At 52.8% G+C, this 21,485-nt stretch overlaps 5 protein-coding genes across 5 annotated transcripts; 2 read left to right on the plus strand and 3 right to left on the minus strand.

Annotated features, from left to right (window-relative positions):
- Nucleotides 1-53: 53 nt before the first annotated feature.
- On the minus strand, nt 54-1,832 carry J4E83_003482 (uncharacterized protein; the record flags this gene model as incomplete). The annotated part of the gene is made up of 3 exons (XM_049330419.1): nt 54-1,405; nt 1,457-1,538; nt 1,587-1,832. 3 exons carry the CDS (start codon nt 1,830-1,832, stop codon nt 54-56), a joined length of 1,680 nt encoding a protein of 559 aa, XP_049190915.1.
- Nucleotides 1,833-2,681: 849 nt separating this feature from the next.
- On the plus strand, nt 2,682-8,159 carry J4E83_003483 (uncharacterized protein; the record flags this gene model as incomplete). The annotated part of the gene is made up of 3 exons (XM_049330420.1): nt 2,682-3,122; nt 3,169-7,593; nt 7,647-8,159. 3 exons carry the CDS (start codon nt 2,682-2,684, stop codon nt 8,157-8,159), a joined length of 5,379 nt encoding a protein of 1,792 aa, XP_049190916.1.
- A 2,874-nt stretch (nt 8,160-11,033) lies between these two features.
- J4E83_003484 (uncharacterized protein) lies at nt 11,034-12,080 on the minus strand (the record flags this gene model as incomplete). Its single annotated transcript, XM_049330421.1, has 2 exons — nt 11,034-11,961; nt 12,013-12,080. 2 exons carry the CDS (start codon nt 12,078-12,080, stop codon nt 11,034-11,036), a joined length of 996 nt encoding a protein of 331 aa, XP_049190917.1.
- A 4,919-nt stretch (nt 12,081-16,999) lies between these two features.
- Nucleotides 17,000-17,448, plus strand: J4E83_003485 (uncharacterized protein; the record flags this gene model as incomplete). Its single annotated transcript, XM_049330422.1, has 2 exons — nt 17,000-17,277; nt 17,352-17,448. The coding sequence occupies 2 exons, from the start codon at nt 17,000-17,002 to the stop codon at nt 17,446-17,448; spliced, it is 375 nt and encodes a 124-aa protein (XP_049190918.1).
- A 324-nt stretch (nt 17,449-17,772) lies between these two features.
- J4E83_003486 (uncharacterized protein) lies at nt 17,773-21,067 on the minus strand (the record flags this gene model as incomplete). Its single annotated transcript, XM_049330423.1, has 2 exons — nt 17,773-18,295; nt 18,360-21,067. The coding sequence occupies 2 exons, from the start codon at nt 21,065-21,067 to the stop codon at nt 17,773-17,775; spliced, it is 3,231 nt and encodes a 1,076-aa protein (XP_049190919.1).
- Between the last annotated feature and the right edge of the window lie 418 nt (nt 21,068-21,485).

The following is a 21,485-nucleotide window of genomic DNA, read 5'->3' on the forward strand; positions in this document are numbered from 1 at the left end:
AATCAATAGCTGGGGTATAATAAACAACGTCGTACAAAAACTCGCGGACGATCCTACTCGTCGTCGTCATATCCATCTCCTACTGCGGCCCATCCGCACTGCCATCTCTTTCCTTCGCTCTCGCCACCCATGCGGAGGTCTCTAGCTTGACTTCCTTCTTTCCATCGTCGGACGCGGAAGTCGTCGCTCACGCTGATCAAGCTGCCGTTACGCGCCCATGATACGCTCGTGACTTCCGCATCGTGTCCTCGTATGAGAGCTGTGCCGTGTTCGTAGATGGGGATGGTGTCTAGGCAACGGCTGTTTGTCGATGTGCGGGCAAGCGTGGGTCGTGCGGATTTCGCGGCAATGCCAGTAATATCAGGGAGGTCGTCTGTGTCATCGTCGTGTCTTGTTTCGCGTTTGAGGAAGTTTTCGTCGGTGGGGAACAACACGGGGCAGCCGTCTGTGCTGCCTACTGCGAGCATCTCGGTGCGGTCTTCGCATGCTTTGCGCAAGGATGCCTTGACGTAGAAGGAGCCGGCGTGGAAGTTCTGGTGTCGGAAACCGTAGATAGGTCCCAGGCCTTCTTGGCCTACACCGCAGTATTTCTGTTTTGAGGAGGAGGTCGTGGAGAGCTCTGGTGCTACGCCGAGGATGAGGTGGCTTGTGGAGTAGGCGTAGACGGTGTTGTCTTTGCTGAGGGCGTATAGTCGTGATGCATCGCCGCTAAGAGTCAAAGAGTTGATGGCAAAGTGTCGGTGGCGGTTGTGGGATTCGGGATGGCGGGTGGTTGCGATGGGGATGGCTGGCCCTCGCAGGGAGTATCGGCCTCTGATGTCCCAGAGCTTAACGCATGTCGATGCGTCTGACGCGGTCAGGAGGAGGTGTTCGCGGCCTGCGGGCATGAACGAAAGCGCTGTCACTGAAATGTCGTTCCGTCGGCTGATGTTTTCGGTTTTGCTGTTGGAGAGTGATCGGGTGGCCGACGATGTGGATGTTGGGAGACTGATGTCCGCGTGCGCTGAAGCCAGCGTGCGTACAACACTGGCATACGGTGCATCGGAGCCCCAGGCTGAATGTATTGAGCCTTGGTTGCCCTTGCATCGGAGATCCCAAATCTGTACTGCACCGTCTCGACTTGACGTCGCTACCATCTTGTCGTCGCCGGGCTGAAAGCGGACTTGCTTTACTGACGACTTGTGTTTCGCCAGCACAGCAAGAGTTTGTTGGGTGCGAACGTCGACAATCTGTGCAGTCTGATCTCCAGAACCGGCGGCGAGGTGTAGGTCGTCTGAGGAGAACTGCACGTCCATGATGGCGTTGGAGTGGGCTTTCCATGACACATGGGGTTTGGAGAAGTCGCCTTCGGAGTCTTGTAGGTGGATGTATCCGTCTTCATCGCCTATTGCGAGCATAGAGTTGGCTAGGGGTTGTCAGTATCGTGATGACGTAGGGTAATGAGTGAATGACATACTGTTGCAACTGGCCGTGCAGAAGGGCGGCGCGCCCTGCGACAACTGATGTAGGTCGTCTGCGCCACTGTAGAAATTGGCTGCCTGGTCTTGCCATGAGGCGCCATGGTCTCGTCGAAACCCTCTTCCTACACCCAGTATTCCACCGAACGACCGCTGCAGTGTTCTTGACGGCCGACCCAATGTTGTTAACCTCCGGATGGGCGCAGGGTATATGGCAGGCTCCTCATCATCCAAGTCGAGCTCGTCTTGAAGTATATCGATTTCAGGCGGAGTGACGTAACGCGATCGCTTCGACGGTGACGACTGGGCTGGTGAGCTAGCGGGCGACAGGTAGGGTATCTTCCGCTTCCGCGCGCTGCTCTGGGGGGTTCGCATTGGGTTCTCGATGTCGACGAAGTTGACTGTCTTGCGTGGGGTGCTCCGCGTCTCCCGGCTGCGATTGAGAGCAGATCGTGTGATGTCTTGTAGTTGGCGACCCGACCTCGTGAGGGTGGTGCGTGATGAGACATCTTTGGAGTTTCGCGGGGTGAAAAAGCGTGTAAAGCGCTTGGGCGTGATAGGCGGTGGCCGTTTGGGTTTGCGAGAGCAAACAGTCGCGGAGGAGGGTGGAGGTGGTGATGAAAAGAGCTCAGGCGTGGGCTCTTGGAGCAGCAGACTTCGAGGGGCGCATGGAGAAGACATGTTCCTTTTTAGCAGTACACATACACAAGCAACACCAATAAACGACCAAGCGAAGACACGCGAGCAATTGAAGATGCCGATAGTAATAGAGGACGAATGCCCATAAATGACGGCGAGGTTGGAGAGGAAGGCGCACGGCCAAAGCACGTCGCGAAGAGCTGGCGCGACCGACGTGCTGCACTATGCCGTTCTGGGCGTTAATGGCCATGGTCTTCCCTCGAGATATCCTTCCGTTTGCCGTACAACATAGCTAAAAGTTCTGGAATTGCCGCAGAAAACACCGTGGATGCAAATTTACTTTCATTTGGTGGTCTAGGACTTCCTACAACTCGTGAAAGCTGTTGCATCGAGCAGTCGCTCTCTTTCGCGCGCGTTGCCCTGCCACTCTAGCTCACGTGCCAGCCGCGGCTTCCCTGTCGTCGGGGGTCGGAGAATCTGCGCGCATGGACCCACCAAAAAAGTCGAAGAGCATATGCGACTCTCGAACTCTTGGCGCAAACCTGAGTACCACCACCCTCTCCACCACCGGAGAACTTGCGCATCATGGGCGCAATCAAACGAAAAGCAGAGCAGGGCGCCGCGCCATCGAAAAAGGCAAAGGGCGCATCCACCGACCGATCAGCGAAGCGACGGAAATCCGATGCCGAGCAGCCATCACCGGCCAAGTCGAAGCCTGAGAGCGCCGCACCCAAGCCCAGTGTCTTCAAAGATGAGGAGAAGTCGTTCCCCAGAGGAGGCGCCAGCGTCTTGACGCCGCTTGAGCACAAGCAGATTTCGATCAAGGCGAACCAGGATGTTCTTTTCGAGCAGTCTGGCGAAAAGCGACCCAGCGGCGGCGACGATGGCTTCAGCGACATGGGATCTGAGGACGAGGAGAGATCTGCCGCCAAGTCCAAGAAGAAGCCGCTGCTCAAGAAGAGCAAGAAGTCGCATGACAGTGGAGAGAAGGACGACACTGTGAGGGCAGAGGGTCTGAGCTACAAGGTACGCCAGTCTCTGCGCAATGCGAGGGTCATGCTAACGATTGCAGAAATTGTCGCCTGGAACCATCATTCTCGGCCAAATCACAGATATATCTCACCAAGACATCGTCCTCGCGCTCACGAACAACCTCGTTGGTTACGTCCCGCTCACCGCCGTGTCCGACAAGCTCAACGAGAGGCTAGAGAAACTCCTCAAGGAGGAGGAGGCGGACAAGCAAGAAGGAAGCGACGATGAAGACTTCGAAGATGTGCACCTAGAAGACATGTTCTCGGTAGGACAGTACGTCCGCGCATGCATCACAGCGACAAGCGACGCCAGTGCAAGAGCACGAAAGAGGCTGGAGCTCTCCATCGATCCCAAGCTGGTGAACAAGGGCCTCAGCAAGCGCAAGATACCCGTAAACAGCATGGTGCAGGCTTCCGTAGTCAGCAATGAGGACCACGGCTTGGTCATGGACCTCGGCCTCGACGATAGCAGCCTGAAGGGCTTCCTGCCAAACGGCGAATTAGGTCCCAAAGTGCAACATGCCAAGGTACAAGAAGGCGCCGTCTTCATGTGCTTGGTTACCGGCCTTAACTCGGATGGGCGCATTGTCAAGCTCTCCGCAGACCACACCAAAGCAGGCAACTTGACCAAGGGCAACACGCTGACTGAAGCGCCCACTGTCGATATTTTCCTCCCAGGAACCGCCGTCGATGTACTTGTTACCGACACTACATCCAGCACGCTGACCGGCAAGATCCTCGGTCTCATAGACGCGACTGCCGATGCATACCATTCTGGAGCGACTGAGAAGGCTGCCGACATCTCCACCAAGCACAAGATCGGCTCCAAAGTTAAGGCCCGTGTCCTGTTCACATGTCCAGACTCCGAGCCTAGGAAAGTCGGTGTATCATTGCTAGACCATGTGGTTAGTCTGTCCACCCGCATGTCTGGCAAACCCAAGGAGCGCAAGCCTCCGATCGACCTCCTCCCCATATCCACCATCGTCGACAGCGCGAAAGTTATCAAAGTAGCGCCAAGCCACGGTGCTTTCTTCGATCTCGGCATCAAAGATGTTGTCGGTTTCGCGCACGTTTCGAGACTTTCTGACGACAAGGTCGACGTTCTCTCCGAAGAGGCTGGCGCATACAAGCTTGACTCAAAGCACAAAGCACGGATTGTAGGCTACAATGCTTTGGACGGACTCTTCCAACTTTCGCTCGAGCAGAAGATCCTTGATCAGCCCTTCCTTCGCATTGAGGATATTAAGGCTGGTGAAGTTGTCAAGGGCAAGGTGCACAAGCTCATTGCTGACAAGAAGGGAGCTACCGCCGTTCTTGTTCACCTCGCCGAAGGCATCACCGGTTTAGTCCCAGAGATGCATCTGGCCGACGTCCGTCTACAACATCCGGAGCGCAAGTTTAGGGAAGGACTGCCTGTCACAGCCCGTGTGCTTTACACGGAACCCGCCAGGCATCAGATCCAACTCACACTAAAGAAGTCTCTCGTCAACTCAGATGTTAAGCCATGGACAAACTACTCCATGCTCTCCAAGGGTGCTACTGGCCCTGGTATCTTGGTCAGCGTTCGCAAGAATGGTGCCACCGTACGCTTCTACGGCGACGTGAAGGCATGGCTCCCAGCTGCGGAGATGAGCGAAGCATACATCGAGGATGCCACGCGACACTTCTCGGCCGGTCAGGTCGTCAACGTCCGTATTGTCTCTGTAGACGCAAAAGAGAACCAGCTCTTGGTATCCTGCAAGGATCCCGCTGCCGTTGATATCAACAAAGAGGCTGCTTTCAACGCACTGAACCCTGGTGGCATCGTCAAGGGAACCGTCATCGAGAAGTCCGATGAAACCGCTACTCTGGACATTGGCCATGGTGTCAAGGCTACCCTCCGCATAGGTCACCTAACCGACGGGTCGGAGAAGAAGGACATTTCGACCATGAAGAAGATTCGGGTAGGTGGAACTCTCGAGGACCTTGTGGTCTTGACAAAGCATGGCAAGTCTAGGACTGCAACAGTCTCGAACAAGCCTAGTCTTCGAAAGGACGCTCAGGCTTCAAAGCTGGCAATCAGCATTGAGGATCTCCAAGCTGGCGAGACGGTACACGGCTTTGTGCGCGGCATTCTTCCCGACAAGATCTTCATCGAGCTTGGCAACGGCATAAGTGGTGTTCTGTTCAAGTCGCAATTACCGGAAGACATGCTTTCAGCGCCAAACTTTGGTCTTCGTAAGGATCAGTCTGTCACTGCTCGTGTCACACATGTGGACGCTGGGAAAGGATTCTTTTGGCTGTCGATGAAGAGTGAATCTGATCCGGAAGCGGCCAACGTCGTTGATGCTCCAGCCTCGAAAGGGGAGGCCTTGGTAGAACCTGTCGACCCCAAGATCACATCTACCGACGACATTAAGTTTGGCGCCCTAGCAACAGTTCGCATTCGATCGGTCAAGGACACACAGCTCAACGTTGAGCTTGCGGCAAATGTTCCAGGACGTATTTCGGTTTCAGAGTTGTTCGATGGTTGGGATAGCATCCCAGACAAGAAGCACCCAACAGCACATTTCAAGATGAACGACAAGATCCAGGCCAGGGTTCTCGGAAGGCACGATGCCCGCAACTTCCGTTTCCTCCCCATCACTTCCCGATCAAACAACAAGACGCCCACTTTCGAGATGACCGCAAACACCGATAAAGTTAAGACTGAAGCCGACGTGTTGAGCCTTGACAAAATCACCCCCGGATCATCTCATGTCGCCTTCATCAACAACATTGCCGAGCGTTACGTCTGGGTGAACATTTCCGCCAACGTTCGCGGTCGCATTGATTACTTTGATCTGACTGACGACCTGGAGAAGCTTTCGGACGTTGCAGAGAATTTCCCCATTGGCTCTGCTCTCAAGGTTCGCGTCAAGGCGGTCGACGTTGCAGCCGGAAAGTTGGATCTAACAGCTGCGACCAATGTGACTGGCAAGTCATTGACCCTTCAAGACTTGAAGGTAGGTCACATCTTGCCTGCACGTGTCACAAAGCTACACGACACATCCATCGTCGTCCAGATCAACGACAACATTGCTGCACCCATATTCCAAGAGCAGTTGGCAGACGACTACGACAAGGCCAAGCCTAGCGAGTTCAAAGTCGGCGACGTCTTGCGCGTGTGTGTAATCGACATCGACCTTCCAAACAAGAAGCTGGGATTGTCTATTCGGCCTTCTAGGGTATTGAGCTCTTCACTACCGATCAAAGACCCCGAGATCAAGGACAGGGATCAACTCAAAGTGCATCAGGTTGTCCGTGGATTCATCAAGCACGTCGCCAACAATGGTATCTACGTCCGTCTAGGGCCGCATGTCGAAGCCTACGTTCGTGTCAGCCACCTCTCAGACGAGTACATCAAAGATTGGAAGTCTGCTTTCCATGTCGACCAACTCGTCACTGGCAAGGTCATCTCGAACAAGCCAGACCAACGCAATCCACAGCTGAGCTTGAAGGCCTCTCACGTCCAAGGAACCTACACCGAGCCGGTCGAGTTCAGCGATCTGAAGGCTGGTCAGGTTGTTGCTGCTAAGGTCCGGCATGTAGAAGACTTCGGTGTCTTCCTGGTGGTTGACGACTCGAACAACGTCAGCGGTCTTTGCCACATCTCTCAATTAGCCGACACTACTGTCGACAAGGACAAGGTCAAGGAAATGTACAAGAAAGATGACGCCGTGAAAGCCAAGGTTTTGAAGGTCGATCCAAAGACCCGAAAGATCAGCTTCAGCTTGAAATACTCTGAAGTCAAGGGTGACGACGAAGACGAGGATGAAGACATGGAGGATGCCTCGGATGCCGAGGCCTTAGAAGGAAGTGACTCAGACGGCGGTATCGAGCTCGATGACGTAGACATGAGGAGCGTCAAGAGTGCTGATAGTGACGATGATATCGAGCTTGCAGACGCAGGAGTCTCAGACGACGAGTCTGACGATGATGCGCCAAAAGCGGCAACACAAGGGCTTAGCACCTCTGGCTTCGACTGGACAGGTGCTACTCTTGACTTCGATGAGCAAAAGGGTGCTGCAGAGCCTGATTCCGACGACGAGGCCCCCAAGAAGAAGAAGAAGAGCAAGAAGGCTACCATCAAAGAGGACCGCACTGGTGATCTCGATGCCTATGGACCGCAATGTGTTGCCGACTACGAGCGCTTGCTCCTGGGACAGCCCAACAGTGCGGAAATGTGGGTTCGATACATGGTCTTCCAACGCGAACTCAACGAGATCGAGAAGGCACGCCAGGTCGCCCGTCGCGCACTGGCGACAATCAACCCCAGGGAAGAGAAAGAGAAGCTTGACGTGTGGACCGCTCTTCTCCATCTTGAGAATGACTTCGCTAGCGACGATGCTATGGACACAGTCTTCAAAGAGGCGTGCCAGAACAACGATGCCCGCGAAGTGCATGAGCGCATGATCAAGATCTACATCTCATCAGGCAAGATCGACGTAAGTACCGCTGTATCCCCATACCCTTGCGAAGTTTGCTAACACCAGAACAGAAAGCGGACAACCTCTACCAATCCATGATGAAGAACAAGTCTTTCACACCTGACCCTCAATTCTGGCTCTCATATGCAGCGTTCCTGATGGACGTTGTACAGCCACCCTCCCCCACGCGAGCTCGCGCTCTCCTTCAACGCGCCACCCAATCCGTTGCATCAACGCAACACCGCTACCTGACACAAAAGTTCGCCGCTCTCGAGTTCAAGAGCCCCAACGGCGATGCCGAACGCGGCCGCACCATCTTTGAGGGCCTTGTCGACACCTTCTCCAAGAAAGGCGATGTCTGGGATATGTACCTCATGTTGGAGCAGAGCCATGGCAGCGCAGACAACGTCCGCGACCTGTTTGAGCGTATGACCAAGGTCGGAAAGGCCTCGAGGATACGGAGTGTGTTCAAGAAATGGGCTGAGTGGGAAAGCAGCGTGGGGAACAAGAAGGGTGTAGAGAAGGTCAAGGCGCTTGAGGAGCAGTGGAGGGAGAAGAAGGCGGAGAAGGGTGATGATGCGTAAGTGCGTTGATAAGAGGATAAAACTCGCATTGCATCGATGGGTGTTTCCGGCGCAGTCTGATGAAAAGTCTGTAGCATTATGTTGGACGATATAATCTATTTCTTCGTTGATATTCATCCAGTCGTGCCACGTCGCGGTGCTTCTCGCAGAGTGCATTGCTTCGTTTCCACTCGCGGCTGCCCAACGGATCATGGGTAATCCAATGTGGTTAGCGTCTTGGTCAGCACGATAACGCGTTGCCTCACTTTGGATCTTTCCAAGATTCAATTACAAATTGAACTTTGCTCCAAATGGCACGACAACAATGGAACGAGATCCACAAGTCCTCTTCAAGGTATTCTATTGCTGTTTTGTGCCAAGGTCACTACTGATGCTTTAAAGTGCTGTCGGGCCGATTGTGCTCCAGCGAAACGAGAGCTAGTTCGCAGCCCCACATGTGCACCATGGACGCGCCACGGTCGCGACATCCAGACCTGTACACTCCCTTGCCGACAGCGACATCGATCCGCGTCATCGAGCTTCACCCAGTACAGAACGACGACGAACCTATCACATGCACGCTTCACCTGACTGATCTTGAGCACGATACCCCGAAATTCCACGCGTTGTCTTACACTTGGGGCGACCCACTGTATCGGTACTGGTTCGAGGAAGCAAAGTCCACAACATGGGTGCAGGAAGTGATTATCATCTGCAATGGACTGCGCGTCAATGTTACGGCCAATTTGGAGTGCGCGCTCAGGGCTATCTGCAAGCTGAGGGTAAAGTGTCAGGAAGTCGAATGCCAAGGGCAATACCTCTGGATTGTTCGTAACCCACCGTGCGAAGCAAATATGGTATCCCGACTAACTGTAGACGCTGATCGCTAGGACAAATTATGTGTCAATCAAGACGATGTTCAAGAGCGAAATACGCAGGTTGGCTTGATGGCTCAGATCTATAGCCAAGCTTCATTGGTCATATCGTGGCTGGGCCCCGCGGATGAGGATAGTGAGCAAGCTATACCACTCATGCGGCGCCTCAACAAACTGCAATGTTTCGACGATATGCAAGAGGATCAGCAATGCTCAATACATACAGACTTCGCGGAGAAGGCGTTGGAACAAGACAACAAAACAAAAGTCAGCTCGATCCCTGCCGAAAAATTTGAAAGCTTGACTCGTTTTCTCGCAAGGAAGTATTTCTTTCGCTGCTGGGTACTTCAGGAAGTCATGCTTGCTCGACACATCCGTATGTTGTGCGGTACGGACATCTTGGATTTTTCAGAACTTCAAAGAGTCGCGCTACTGGTTGCATGGATCAAGAAGCATCGATTTCACGAAAAAGTTGGACAAGCACTGACTCTCCCCATTAAAAACAACCGTCACTACGACCATGAAAAGGCCATTCTGGAGCTATTCCACAATCGGTGGCGATTATTAAACCCGCCTACAACGCAAGAGAAGACATTGCCTTTTACTTTTCAGCAACTCCTGACTTTGGCCCGCATGACCGGGTGCGAAAATCCCAAAGACAAGGTCTTTGCATTGTTAGGCATAGTACCTCGCGGGGCTTTTGGGCTAACTGCCGATTACAGTAAGAGCCCAGAGCAGGTTTATATCGAAGCGCTGCGCTGTCTTATTGATGAGACGAAGAACCTCAACTGCCTGAGTTGGGTTACCGACCTATCGGTACGAAAGTTTCCAAGATTTCCAACTTGGGTCGGAGAATTTGAAGACAAGGCCTATCAATCAGAGCTCGCCTCTGCAAGCGTGGGCTATAATGCCACTTTGGGGTCGAGATTGGACGCCTTGACGATTGTGCCTACGGATGACCGCGTGCTCCGAGCTCGTGGATATAAACTTGACTGTATTGTGGAGCTTGCCGGATCATGGGCATGGCACGGAAAGCGCTTGCAATTCGATCCTCGGTGGAGCGCGCTTACACTGAACCTTCCGAAATTTTATCGGTCTACAGGACAAACACGATGCGAGGCATTAACCACCACACTGGTCGCCGATGACATTGGTAATCTGCCTCTTGACCACCAACCCGACATGGACCGTTTCAAACACGTGGTGAAGCGACTAACATGCGCTTCGGTCGTCCGCTGTCTCCATCGCTTGCTCTACTACCCCAGTAATGAAGAGACGACAACGGATTACGAAAGTATAGCTTCTCCAATCCTCCGCGATATAGACATGCTCTCCAAAGGCGATAACTCTGGCTTCGCGATATCTCGGGCTGATGTCCGACATACGGAGCAGCAAAGCTGCACTTGCGGGGCGAACCTGACACAAATGGACACCAGCCGTACATATCCGCGCCGTCCTCCATTCAATTCCAAATGTCCTTACATCGCCGACTTTCATCGCCCAGATTCCTCTCTATCTTCCATCAGCGATCGCATAGCCCGCCTCGGGCCGACAGCTAGCGAGGCGGAAATTGAGCGTGACTGGCAAGACCACAAATTCGGTGGTGCAATCAATAGAAATGGTCAATTTCGGCGCTTGGCTAGGACCAAAAATGGCTTCTTGGGTCTGCTGCCGACTAGCTGTGAAGCTGGGGACGTAGTTTGGCTACTGCAGGGTGCCAATGTTCCTTATGTCTTACGGGAATCAAATCGGCACGTTTCCGATGGAGATGCGAGAAGAGCATGGGAGGTGATGGGCGATGCATATGTACATGGGGCTATGCAAGGAGAGGTGTGGAAAGATGTCAAAGATCAGCTTGTCGATATTGAGCTGGTTTGACCGTATCGAACGACCTAACTGACTACCACCAATGCGTCACAACAGTCCGGAAGACCTTCTCATTTCTTGCCAACGGGACCCAGAAACCATGCTCACGAACCTCTGAAGTCGTTGGTATTTCCTGGAATCATCAGCGCGACATTCAATCATGGCACAGGAAACACTTACCGTAATGGGTTGAACCACCCTTGCCCGTGCCAATGGTTTGACTTCCGTAGTTGGCCAAGGCACCTCGATCGTTATTACCAACGTGGCTGACGTTTGCTCTCTGCAAACTCGGGTCGCTTTGGTCTCCATGCTGTTCTTTCGCCAGCTTGATCATCCGTCTCAGCTCAGCCAAGACGTTCTGATATGTCTGGTCCTCTCTCTTGGAGAACTTGGTCATCTCAATATGGTTCGCATCCACGACGATGCGCTCATACCCCGGTGGGCCGGCCGAATAATCTGGAACAATGATGCCGATTCCGGGAAAAGGCACGCTCTCGCAGAAGCAGCGTACTTGTACGGCCTTATCTGTCCCTACGCGCTTGGCGAGAAGTTGATGGAAGCGTCGATCGATTTCTTGCAGCTGCGCATTCTGACTTTGAAGCCCTTCGAGCATCGAAGAGTTGACTGTGTGGAAGATGCCGACGATCTTGGTGAGGAAAGAAGCCGCATTCGCCAACTCTGAGCCACAATGAGGTGTACCCATGAAGATGATGCCGCACGTATCGTGTACTAACGGCGCGATACTGTCGACATTGGAGTCTTGCGAATTGAGAAGGGCTTTCTTAGCTACTATACCTCCCATGCTATGAGCGATGAAAAGGATTGGGCGATCGACGACACCGACTCGGAGACTTGCTAGTTCTGAGCAGAGCTTCTCCGCGTGCTGCGTTGGGTTTGCAATCGATACGACATCCAACGTCTTGATCGTTGCTGCGGCATAGCCCCATGTGATGATGCGTGCGTCGGGAAGGTCGACAGGAAGTAGATCACGGGGCCAGAAGCACGCATTCTTTTTGTCATCCGCCGTACGCTCTGTCCAGGTTCCTGTTCGATCTCCCCCAAGGCCATGGACAAGGACGATACTGTCAGAGATTAGCAGGTTTTCTGGCAGTAGCGACGCCTTCAGCACTTACTCGACCGCAGCCTTATCGGGGTCGCTCAGTACCAGTGGCCCGTAGGCTTTGGCTGCTTCGGTTGGCATACTGTATTGTCAGAGTCAGGTAGAATGCACATCAGTGTCACTCACCTCGTCTCTATTGCTGACGATAACACCAATGCTTGCGTCTCGGGTGCTGGCGCCGTCGAAATGGCTTGCTCACCGCCGCGGAGGTCTATGCGGCCTGTGGCTGATTTGTGTTTTGAGAAGAACCTACGCATTGCTTTGTCTTTCATCGTCGAGGGATTGGGACAAGTATACATCGAACTCTGTCAGCAAGCAACAGATTGAAGCAAATACGACAGCTGGTTCATCGACCGCTTGATAGTTTTCGCAAGCTCGGGCTAATGTCGCAAGCACGATTGCCGATGTTTTGTGATCAGACGGGAGCGTACTTTCCTATCGTCACAACGAATTCCCGCTCTCGTAACATCTCTCTTGGGCTTGCCCTTCATGAATTGTTCATGCCGAGGAAAATCTTCCCTCCGGAAATTTCAATATAGCAGACGACCTGCTCGTGGACCCTCGGAGCCGTTGATATTCCCTTAAGTGATCTCACTGACAATCAAGCATGGCATTTAGCATGTGGTATGGTTGTAGTACAGGTTTGTTCTCTCGTAACAACACAGTAAATTGCTATGGCCTATATCCACAACGTGTACACTTTCCAAGGATCCTGCATGCCGCGTATTAGCACTGAGGATTAACATAGTGAACTCTCTACTCACGCGAGACCATAGTTATTACAGTCATGTGGGGCAACTTGGGGAGGCTCAGTTTGTATGCGCTGGGGTGGTGCGAATGGCTGCTCGTATGGATTGTCGAATGTTAAGCTACGTTGTGGTAGACGAGTGTGAGCTTGTTGGGGTGGCTCTGGACTACTGTGCGTTGGTGGCGACGACTGGAAACCGCCCTCCGGTGAGGCATTCAGCGCAGGCGGCGGTCCGTAATTATTGTTATAATTATAGCTTTGGTTGTTCTGGTACGCACTCCCATCTGCATTCAGGGGCGCGAAGGAGGGTTGACCCTGTGGGGGCGAGGACGGCTGCTGAGGGCTGCTGTAGCCTTGCTGTTGGCTTTCATAACCTTGCTGCGGGTACCCATACTGCTGTTGTATACCAAGCCCCTGTGCTTGGGTCTGTGGTGATTGATGGTAGCCTGGATACTGAGGGCCTGGCGTCGGATTTGCGTAATAGCCCTGTGCTGACATCGGTGGTTGAGGTTCCCAGACACCGAAATAAGACGAGTTCTGCCCTTCACCAGGTCGAACGGGAGCAAAAACTGGTTCAGGCGGATCTTCTGGTTCCGCCTGTGGGGCGTATCTATTATCATGCTTCTGGTCGGCAAATCGAAATGCATTGACAGCTTCGAGTTTGCTCTTGCTAGATTTCCACGGACGCATGACTTGCTCTTAGCCCACGGAGCGGGCCGCGCGAACGTGGCTATGTGAATGAGACCAGCTGAGCTTAGCAAGGCGATTAATACAGTCTGAGTGGATACAATCGCGATGAAATCCGGTCAGGTATATCGTGACGAAGTGTTAGAGCAGGGCTGAGCGCCGCTGGAGGAGTACTCTTATCTGCCCCGCGAGGCAGCAAGTCAGACGCACATTAATTAAAAGGTCTATTCCAGTGAGGCTCTGGACATTGAGCTTCTCCGGTACTGGAGACGTGTGGCGCAGAGACGGCACGCGCGAACCAGTGGCGTCGCGTTCCGGTCAAGCGTAAGACGAATGACACGAACAGTGTATGCACGCGCTGCGTATTTCATGCGGTCTCCTCTTCAGCTTTCCGTTTGCGGCTGTGCATATTTGGACTTAGGTGGCGGCCAATAACACCTGTAGTATGTAACATAGCACTGCCTGGACGGGCGGGGTGTGCAGCTCAGCCCGGCCTTGTGTCACCGTCATCAAACAAATAAGTAATGTGTTGGCCCGGGCAGTCGATAACAGCGAAAGACGTGCATCATGGCAAATATATTTCGCGCTCGCGATCCTATACTGCCAGGTCCTGGTGCACACATACCCACTACGTTTTCCCAGGTTCCTATGCAGAACCTCGCTCCAGCGGGAAGTACCCTCAGTGACGCATCAGTGACCGATAAGGAAAAGTTTGAGAAAGCCTGGAAGTATGAGGGCTACAAAGAGTTTGGGAGGTGGATGGCTTCAGACGACGACTTTTTCGTGTTTCGACGCTTTGAGAGTCTAAACGCGACAACAATAGCGTATTTGCAGTACCGGATCTCGCAGCTCGAGCGACAATTGGAAGACATTCACAACGCGAATGAGCAAGAAGAGAAGCGGAAAAACTCCAGCTTCAAATGGGATGAGCAATATCAGCAGGACCGCTTCCAAATCATGAACGAACTCTCGCGTCTACTCCTACATTATAGTAAGTATTAAAAGGCTATACAACGCGACGAGACTAACCGCGATAGATCAATTTATCGACGCGTTCTCCAAGATACGCAAACGTCCTCGAGCAGAGTCCCGTCAAGTCAACAGTATCGAGAATTGGCTGAAGCGTGGAGCCATCACCCCGTCAGAAACATGTTTCGTCAAACACAAGAGCGATTTGATATCGATCAATGAGCGAGTTCGTCCACCACTAGGCCGTTGGCTAGAGGCGTGTCGTATCCTACACACATGGCGAATATTCAAGGCGAAATTTTTAGAGGACCTGCATGTCCAATCGGACGCTACATCCTACTCTAGCGACCACACCTTCGAGAGCTTCACCACGCTCAGTATAATAGCCTTAGGGCTCTCTATGCTGCTTGCACCTTTATGGTGGATGCAGAATGTTGCTGATAACAACAATCGGCTGGGAATCATTACGGGGTTCGTGATCCTCTTTACTTTACTAATGGCAGGGGCTACCATCAATAGACCCTTCGAGGTGGTGGCAGCGACTGCGGCGTACGCGGCGGTGCTTATGGTGTTCATGCAGATTGGAGGTAAATAGAAGTGCTAGAAACGCGTCAGGTATGTCGTTATGACAATGTTGCGGGCTGGTGTTGGGAGTCAGGTGCGTAGTCGAAAGCAAACCTTGGAGGCAGGCCCAGCCCCGCCGCTGAAACATGACTAAGCAGCGAGATTGCCTCGTTTCCACATCTGCCACTTGGACCTTCATCTCCCACCTCATCGCGCAAAGTCAACCTTGTTTTCAATGCAATCAGACAGCAGGGTGTTGGCGTCTCGCAAGCCTTCTGCTGTTTCTTTCCACTTCGCTCGATCCTGGAGCAATGTGGATAGAAACTGCCAATGGAAAGATGGCTTGAAGCCACCATCTGTTCTTCTGGCGTCACCGGGCATGATGCTCACCTCTCGACCAACAAAAGTCCGTGGTACGAAGTCATCGGTTCGCGTTAGCATCTCCGAGCTGCAGTTTCGAAGCGAGGAAGTCCGTGGGCCATCGCATCGCATTTAGCCTATAGTCACTGGGTGGCAATGGCTGATCTGAGTGGTAAGATAATACAATGGGACTTTCTACGACTGGTGCTTGGATACAAACGAACACTGCCAGGGCGATGATGTTGATGTACAGAAGAGACGTAGATGAGATAGTATCTCGGTGATCGGTCTCAATTCGCACTGTGCCCTCCCTACTACAGTTCATCTACACCCATCTGCACCACCTCCTGCAGGTCATCGTTCACGCTTAGCCCATCTCACCAACATCGCTTCCGTACGGCTCACCAAGGAACCTAGCGCTTCCGCTACCATGCGGCCCCTTCGGAAAGCCTAGACCTTGTCAGCGGCACGGGACGTCCAGCCTCGCAGGATCGCCTACCAGGGTAGCAGACCAGGTTCATACGAGAAAAGAAACATATCATCGATTCGATGGCTGGTGTCAGGCAAACGAACGTCAGAACTTCTGCTTGGAGATGCAGGTTGGTCACATCACTTGCATGTCAGATTCACTCGGAATGCGCCACATCCAGTGACAGGTCGGGTTATGCTCACGGGAGATCGAGCAACACATCGGCTCGGATAGCTCACAGCCTTTTCTTAGCAATGAGAACGTCGGTTTCCGCAAAACCAGCGTCTGTCACCTTATCTACGTACTCATACGTTGCTCACAAAGTACCTCACTGCGAAGACTGTGATGGCGTTGAGGAATACAAGGTCCACATATTCCACGATGAGGTGCAGCAGAATCATGCAGGAGATGCATACCCTCTCATCCTCCTCGACCTTGGCGGCTCCCATCAGCATACTGTTGTATTATCTCCAACAGGTACCAGTCAACCCGACGATCCGTTCGACTCATCGCGGCCTTATCCCGGACGCTGTTACGTGCTCGCAATTGGTGTTGCGCTTCCTGAGTGAGCTGAGCAGTAGCATGTACCTATAGGTCACACAACTATTGCACAGTAAGATGCGCTAAGAAGGATATGGCCTACCCACGAGGGTGAATCAGCCTTCTAGAAGAGAAGGATGAACAAGTTTGGCTCACCACCAACACGATTGACTACTGGCGGTGAGGCGAAAGTGTGCATCCCAAGCTCTCAACAGCATCGCGGAAGACCCAGCCTAGTCGCATAGGTGTTGGAAATGACGCCTCTTTTGGCCTGGAGCCAGGTTTCCCAGAATCCTATCCAGTGGACGACCAATCATCTCTCGCAGGGTCGGATGTGGGAGCTTGATGCACCATGATACCTGCGCCGTAGGCCGACATCGCCAGACGTCAGCCCTCGTATCTATTCACACCAACATCTTCAAGAGATCCATAGGCCATGCAAACTTCGTTGAGATGTCCGTGCGAAGAGGCATCCTTCGTGTCAGCAGAGGTAGGCTAACGAAACTTTGTGAACAGCTAGGCATACCTGGCCCAGGAAATGAGCCTCACGACAAAGTATAAATATTACAGCATCTACTCATCATCTAGTCTTCATCACAACAGTATCGTTAACACTTTCAACTACACTTCGCTCAAGCAAACCAACCCCACACACACTTCAAAATGCAGTTCACCACCACCATCGCCCTCCTCATCGCTGCCGTCAGCATCAATGCCGCCCCAACGGAGATGAGCAAGCGCCTCGACACAATCCCTCTCAAGTTCTACTCTGGCCCAGGCTGCAACAGCGGCATCGCCGTGACGACCGCCTACATCCCCGCCGATGGCTCCTGCTTCCCTACCTCGCCCATCTTCAGCGGAAACACAGACTCCGCGTTGATCCTCCCTACCGACTTGCCGGCGCTGCCTGCTGGTTGCACTCGTGAGTTACCTGAAACGAAGTAATTGGTTTCGGGATGATGAGAACTAATCTGATCGTGTTAGTCGTTGCCTACTCTGACAACACTTGCTCGAGCGTCAACAGCATCGTCTACGATGTCACTGGTCGTTGCGGTACTTTCGGTCCTAACAAGCCCATCTTCTCCGCGAGGGCTGTTGGCACTTGCCAGTGAAATTTTGCTCAAACTTGAGGATGATGTGGCAAGCGTTTCTGCGAGAATGGTTTAGTGCTCTCTGGTCGATGTTCGGAATTCTTGAGTCAGCGGCGCCGGGTCCAACACTCCGATACCCGCTGACGAGAGAGAGGTGATGTGGTGTAACATGGTTGGCGATGCAATCTTCTCGTCGCTCTTTAGCTAGATTCTTCGTATGGATGGGGACGCCCCCTCTTACTATTACACTTTTGTCATAACCAACGTTGCCCAACCTTATATACAATCGTGCGAATCTCTTTGCCATTACCAAACATTACAAAAGCTGTACAATCTATAACATGTCTAATCCTGCTTCCTCGAACTCCTCTTAACCAGCGTCTCATCCGAACCCGCAGCATCCTTCGTGCTAACGACATGGAACGAGAAGTCCAATTCGCCCACCAGCCCCTTGACGGCCTTCAACAGCCGTTCAATATCCATGTGTATACATCTCGTACTTATGCTCATGACTGCGAACGCGGCGTATCCTGGCTCGGCGATGTGTCTCAAGCTCAAGATCTCTGGGTCCACCATTTCTAATTTCCGGCTAAGCTGGCCACCTGGTGGGGCGTGTAGATAAGGAGGCAAGGGCTGTGCGTTTGTGACACTGGAAGAGAGCATTGCGAGTAATGAGGTAATCTCATGCGAAGTTACTTTTGCGGAGAGGATGACGCGGCGGAAGTCGTTGAACCATTGGGCAGAATGGTGGTCTTGGAAGGCGCCTTCTTCTGTTTCGGGGGATGTGGGGTCGGCGGATTGGTGGTTAAGGGAGGGGTGAGTGAAGGCTTGGGAGGCGTAGCCTAGGAGGGCCGTGTAGTTTACGATGCTGATGTGTTTTGTTAGTCATGCTCAATCCATTACGGTGCTGCATTGTTGGGGGTAATACGTACTTCTCGACGTAGCCAATGATTTTCTCGTACTCTTCTTTGGGAAACTTGCCTCCAAGTGGGAACTCCCACTTGACGAATCCGGCATGCATCTTCAGTCCTTGCAGGGTGAGCATCTGTTTGGCGAAGACCTTATTCCGAGCCTTGACGAGCTGGTAGCCTGGACTCTCTTTGTCAGTCTCTTCGTCGCCGCCTAGCTCACCGCGGATGCGGCCCATGACCTGTTCGTGCATGATGCTGTACATATTTGCGGAAAGGTATAGCGCGCCACCAAGTTTCTGTCGGAGCGCAGAGTGCTCGGTGATGGGGTAAGGAAAGATAGTCCAGAAGAAGGCGACAGCTAGACCACCCACTACGGTGGCAAGACGGTAGGGGCCGAGTGTATAGATCGGGTATGCAGGCTGACCTGTCGTTGCTGTCGCGGCTTGTTCTCCAATCTTGCGAACTTGTAGTTCATAACCAACAATCATAGTAGCAGTGACCACACTGATCATTCCAACGATGACGAGGTCCATGCGTTTTAACGGGATGTAGAAGCCGATTGCGACGAAGAACCAAAGGAAAACCAGGATACCCGCAGTTTGTTGCCCAGGAATGTACCAAATGAGCCAGGCTACGATCATTGCGACGGCTGTACCTGCGATTCTGAGTATGAACTGGAAAATTGATTGACCAGCTGTCGGAGTCATAGAGATGGCCACCATGATCAAAGCCCAGACTAAGCGTTGTTCAACGAAAAACTGTTGCGTTGGACGGAGGAAAGCGACGACGGCTATACTCATCGTCGCACACGCAGCACGGAAACCAAAAGCCGACTCATCACTCCGCAGGAAACGTGAGATGCCACGTACACCATTGCCAAACTTCTGCCATGCGTTTGTGGGTGGCAGATGCTCGGGATCTTTCTTCTCCTGGTAGGCTTCGCCCATGTAAACAGTGGTGTTGCTCCTGTCGAAACCCGCAACTGTCGTCTCGTCGTCGGAGGTGGAGTCCTGGCTCGCGAAGATGCTCTTCGCCCATTTCTTGAAACGCCGTCCACCAGGCCAGATAAACTTGCTTTTCAAAGTCGCTTGATCGCGCTCATCTGCGAATTTGACGAATTCGATCACGGACCGACTTATGGAGTTGAGTAGGAACATGACGTAGAGTACCATGAAGAGCTGTCGTTGATCCCGGTTTCGTGTGGTGATGCTGGGCATGAGCTTCAGGGTTTCTTCGTCAAGTGCTGACGGAGACGAGAAGTAATCGTCGCGAAGCTTGATGCCCTTGGTTTCGACCCAATGGCGCAAAGTAGGTTCCTTCCTGCTGAAGAAAGCGTCGGCTTGCTTCTGCATGTACTCTGCGAAGCCCGGTTCTCCTGGTTTGATAGCGTCACCCTTCGCCTCAGCGTCGTCCTGGTTCTGGCCCTTCTTCTTTTTCGGCGGCTTGGCCAGCTGCAACTTAAACATAACGTGTGTAAGTCCATCATCGAGAGCCTGGAAGATGTTGTTGAACGGCTCATGAACAAATTGAAACATGTTGTTCCATTCCTGAACGGTTTGCCTTCTGATCTCCTCGTCATGTTCGTCTTCTTGTCCATCCCAGTGGTTGATTTCAGCCGCCCGCTCAAAAAGATCCATAACCGAGCCGAGACCCAAGATTGGCAGCATGATCGCCCTCAGGTTCTTGAACATGCCCTCGAGGTCGTCTGGCGTTAATTTTCCATATGCGATCTCGCGCTTTGCAAACGGTAAGTCCGCAGTAAGCTTGCCGTGCAACGCCTGCAGTGAACCAGTCATCTTCTTGATAGCCGCTACTTCCGGCCTGGGTTTCGCCTTCTTCTTCCCATCTCCGTCCTCTGGCACGTACTTCTCGCCGAACATGTCGCTTGTTTCCAGGCTGTGGATGTAGTTCTTGTGCGCGCCCAGAGTCCCTCGCAACAAGCCAATGTATCCTGCTGCTTCCTTCATCACCACCTTGCGCGATGTAACAGGGAAGATGAATAGGGCCACTCCGGTTGCGATCGCGAAACCAGTCAAGAATGCCACTAGCAGTCTTCTGATGAAGGACTCGCATTGCGGTACTGTTTGAAACAAGAAGCCATTAGTCGCTGCAACATTGACCTGAATTGCGTAAATGATTGCCGGAAAAGCCAGTTGGGGAAACTTCGCCTTCATAGCATTGATAACATAGATTTGGAAGAAAAGCCACACTCCAAGGACTGCCGACTGCGAAGAGTTGTAACGTTGTGGTGGTGCCCCAGGTACAGTCGTATGTTGTCGGGCTTTGACTCCCGACCAAACCATGAGCATAGCGAGAGCCGAACCAACACACGTCGCCAATATGTTCATCGTCATCGTCTGAATGAACTTTGCGCGCGGCATGATGCAGAACCCTAGGATACTGATAATAGCAGTCAGGTAGCCCAACGTAGTGAAGTATTGCGCAACGGGCGTCGCCTGATACATCGCAAGGCAAATTGTCGGAGGCAGTGCCGCCTTGCCCATCATCATGAGCGTGCCCGGATCGAGACCGAGTTTAGTCCACGCTGCTTTCAGTTTTGACGGCTTCTTCTCTTTCTTCTCTCCATCTGCTCTGTCCTCCGTGAGTGTCGCATCTTGGTGGTAATCGTTCGACTGCCCCTGCTCGCCGCGTGGTGATTCCCCTGCTGTGTTCGTGGAATCCACCTCTTCCTTATCCGCAACATTCCGGCCCGTCGCGGTAGACGCCATTGTGGCGCTGTGAGTTCAATCGACTACCCAGGTAGATGAGCAGGTAGCGAGAGATGAATCGAGTAACAGTTAAGACATTATTGAGAGTCCTTCAGGGCTAGATCGCCCAACGAATCCCCATAGGGGCCACCGATCCTCCGCACCCGACAGTCGCGCCGCGTTCGGTATTTTTCACACGCGCGGTCGACGTCATGGTCCGTGATGTGAGTGGCCAAGCAGCGCGCTAAGACAGATCTAAAGTTTAGTCACAGGGACATCCCAGCCATTCGGGCCTTCGGTCGGGTCATCATCCGCATGAATTGCAATGTCGCAATGTCGGGATGCGGTATGGGCACACGAAGGTTTATCAGACTCGTCCGGTCTATCTGTATTGGTAACGCCGAAAAGAAGATGCTTGGTAGTTCGTACGATCTGTGGT

The sequence above is a fragment of the Alternaria metachromatica genome, assembly GCF_023757995.1.
Source record: "Alternaria metachromatica strain BMP 0045 chromosome Unknown scaffold_5, whole genome shotgun sequence".
Taxonomy (NCBI): Eukaryota; Fungi; Ascomycota; class Dothideomycetes; order Pleosporales; family Pleosporaceae; genus Alternaria; species Alternaria metachromatica.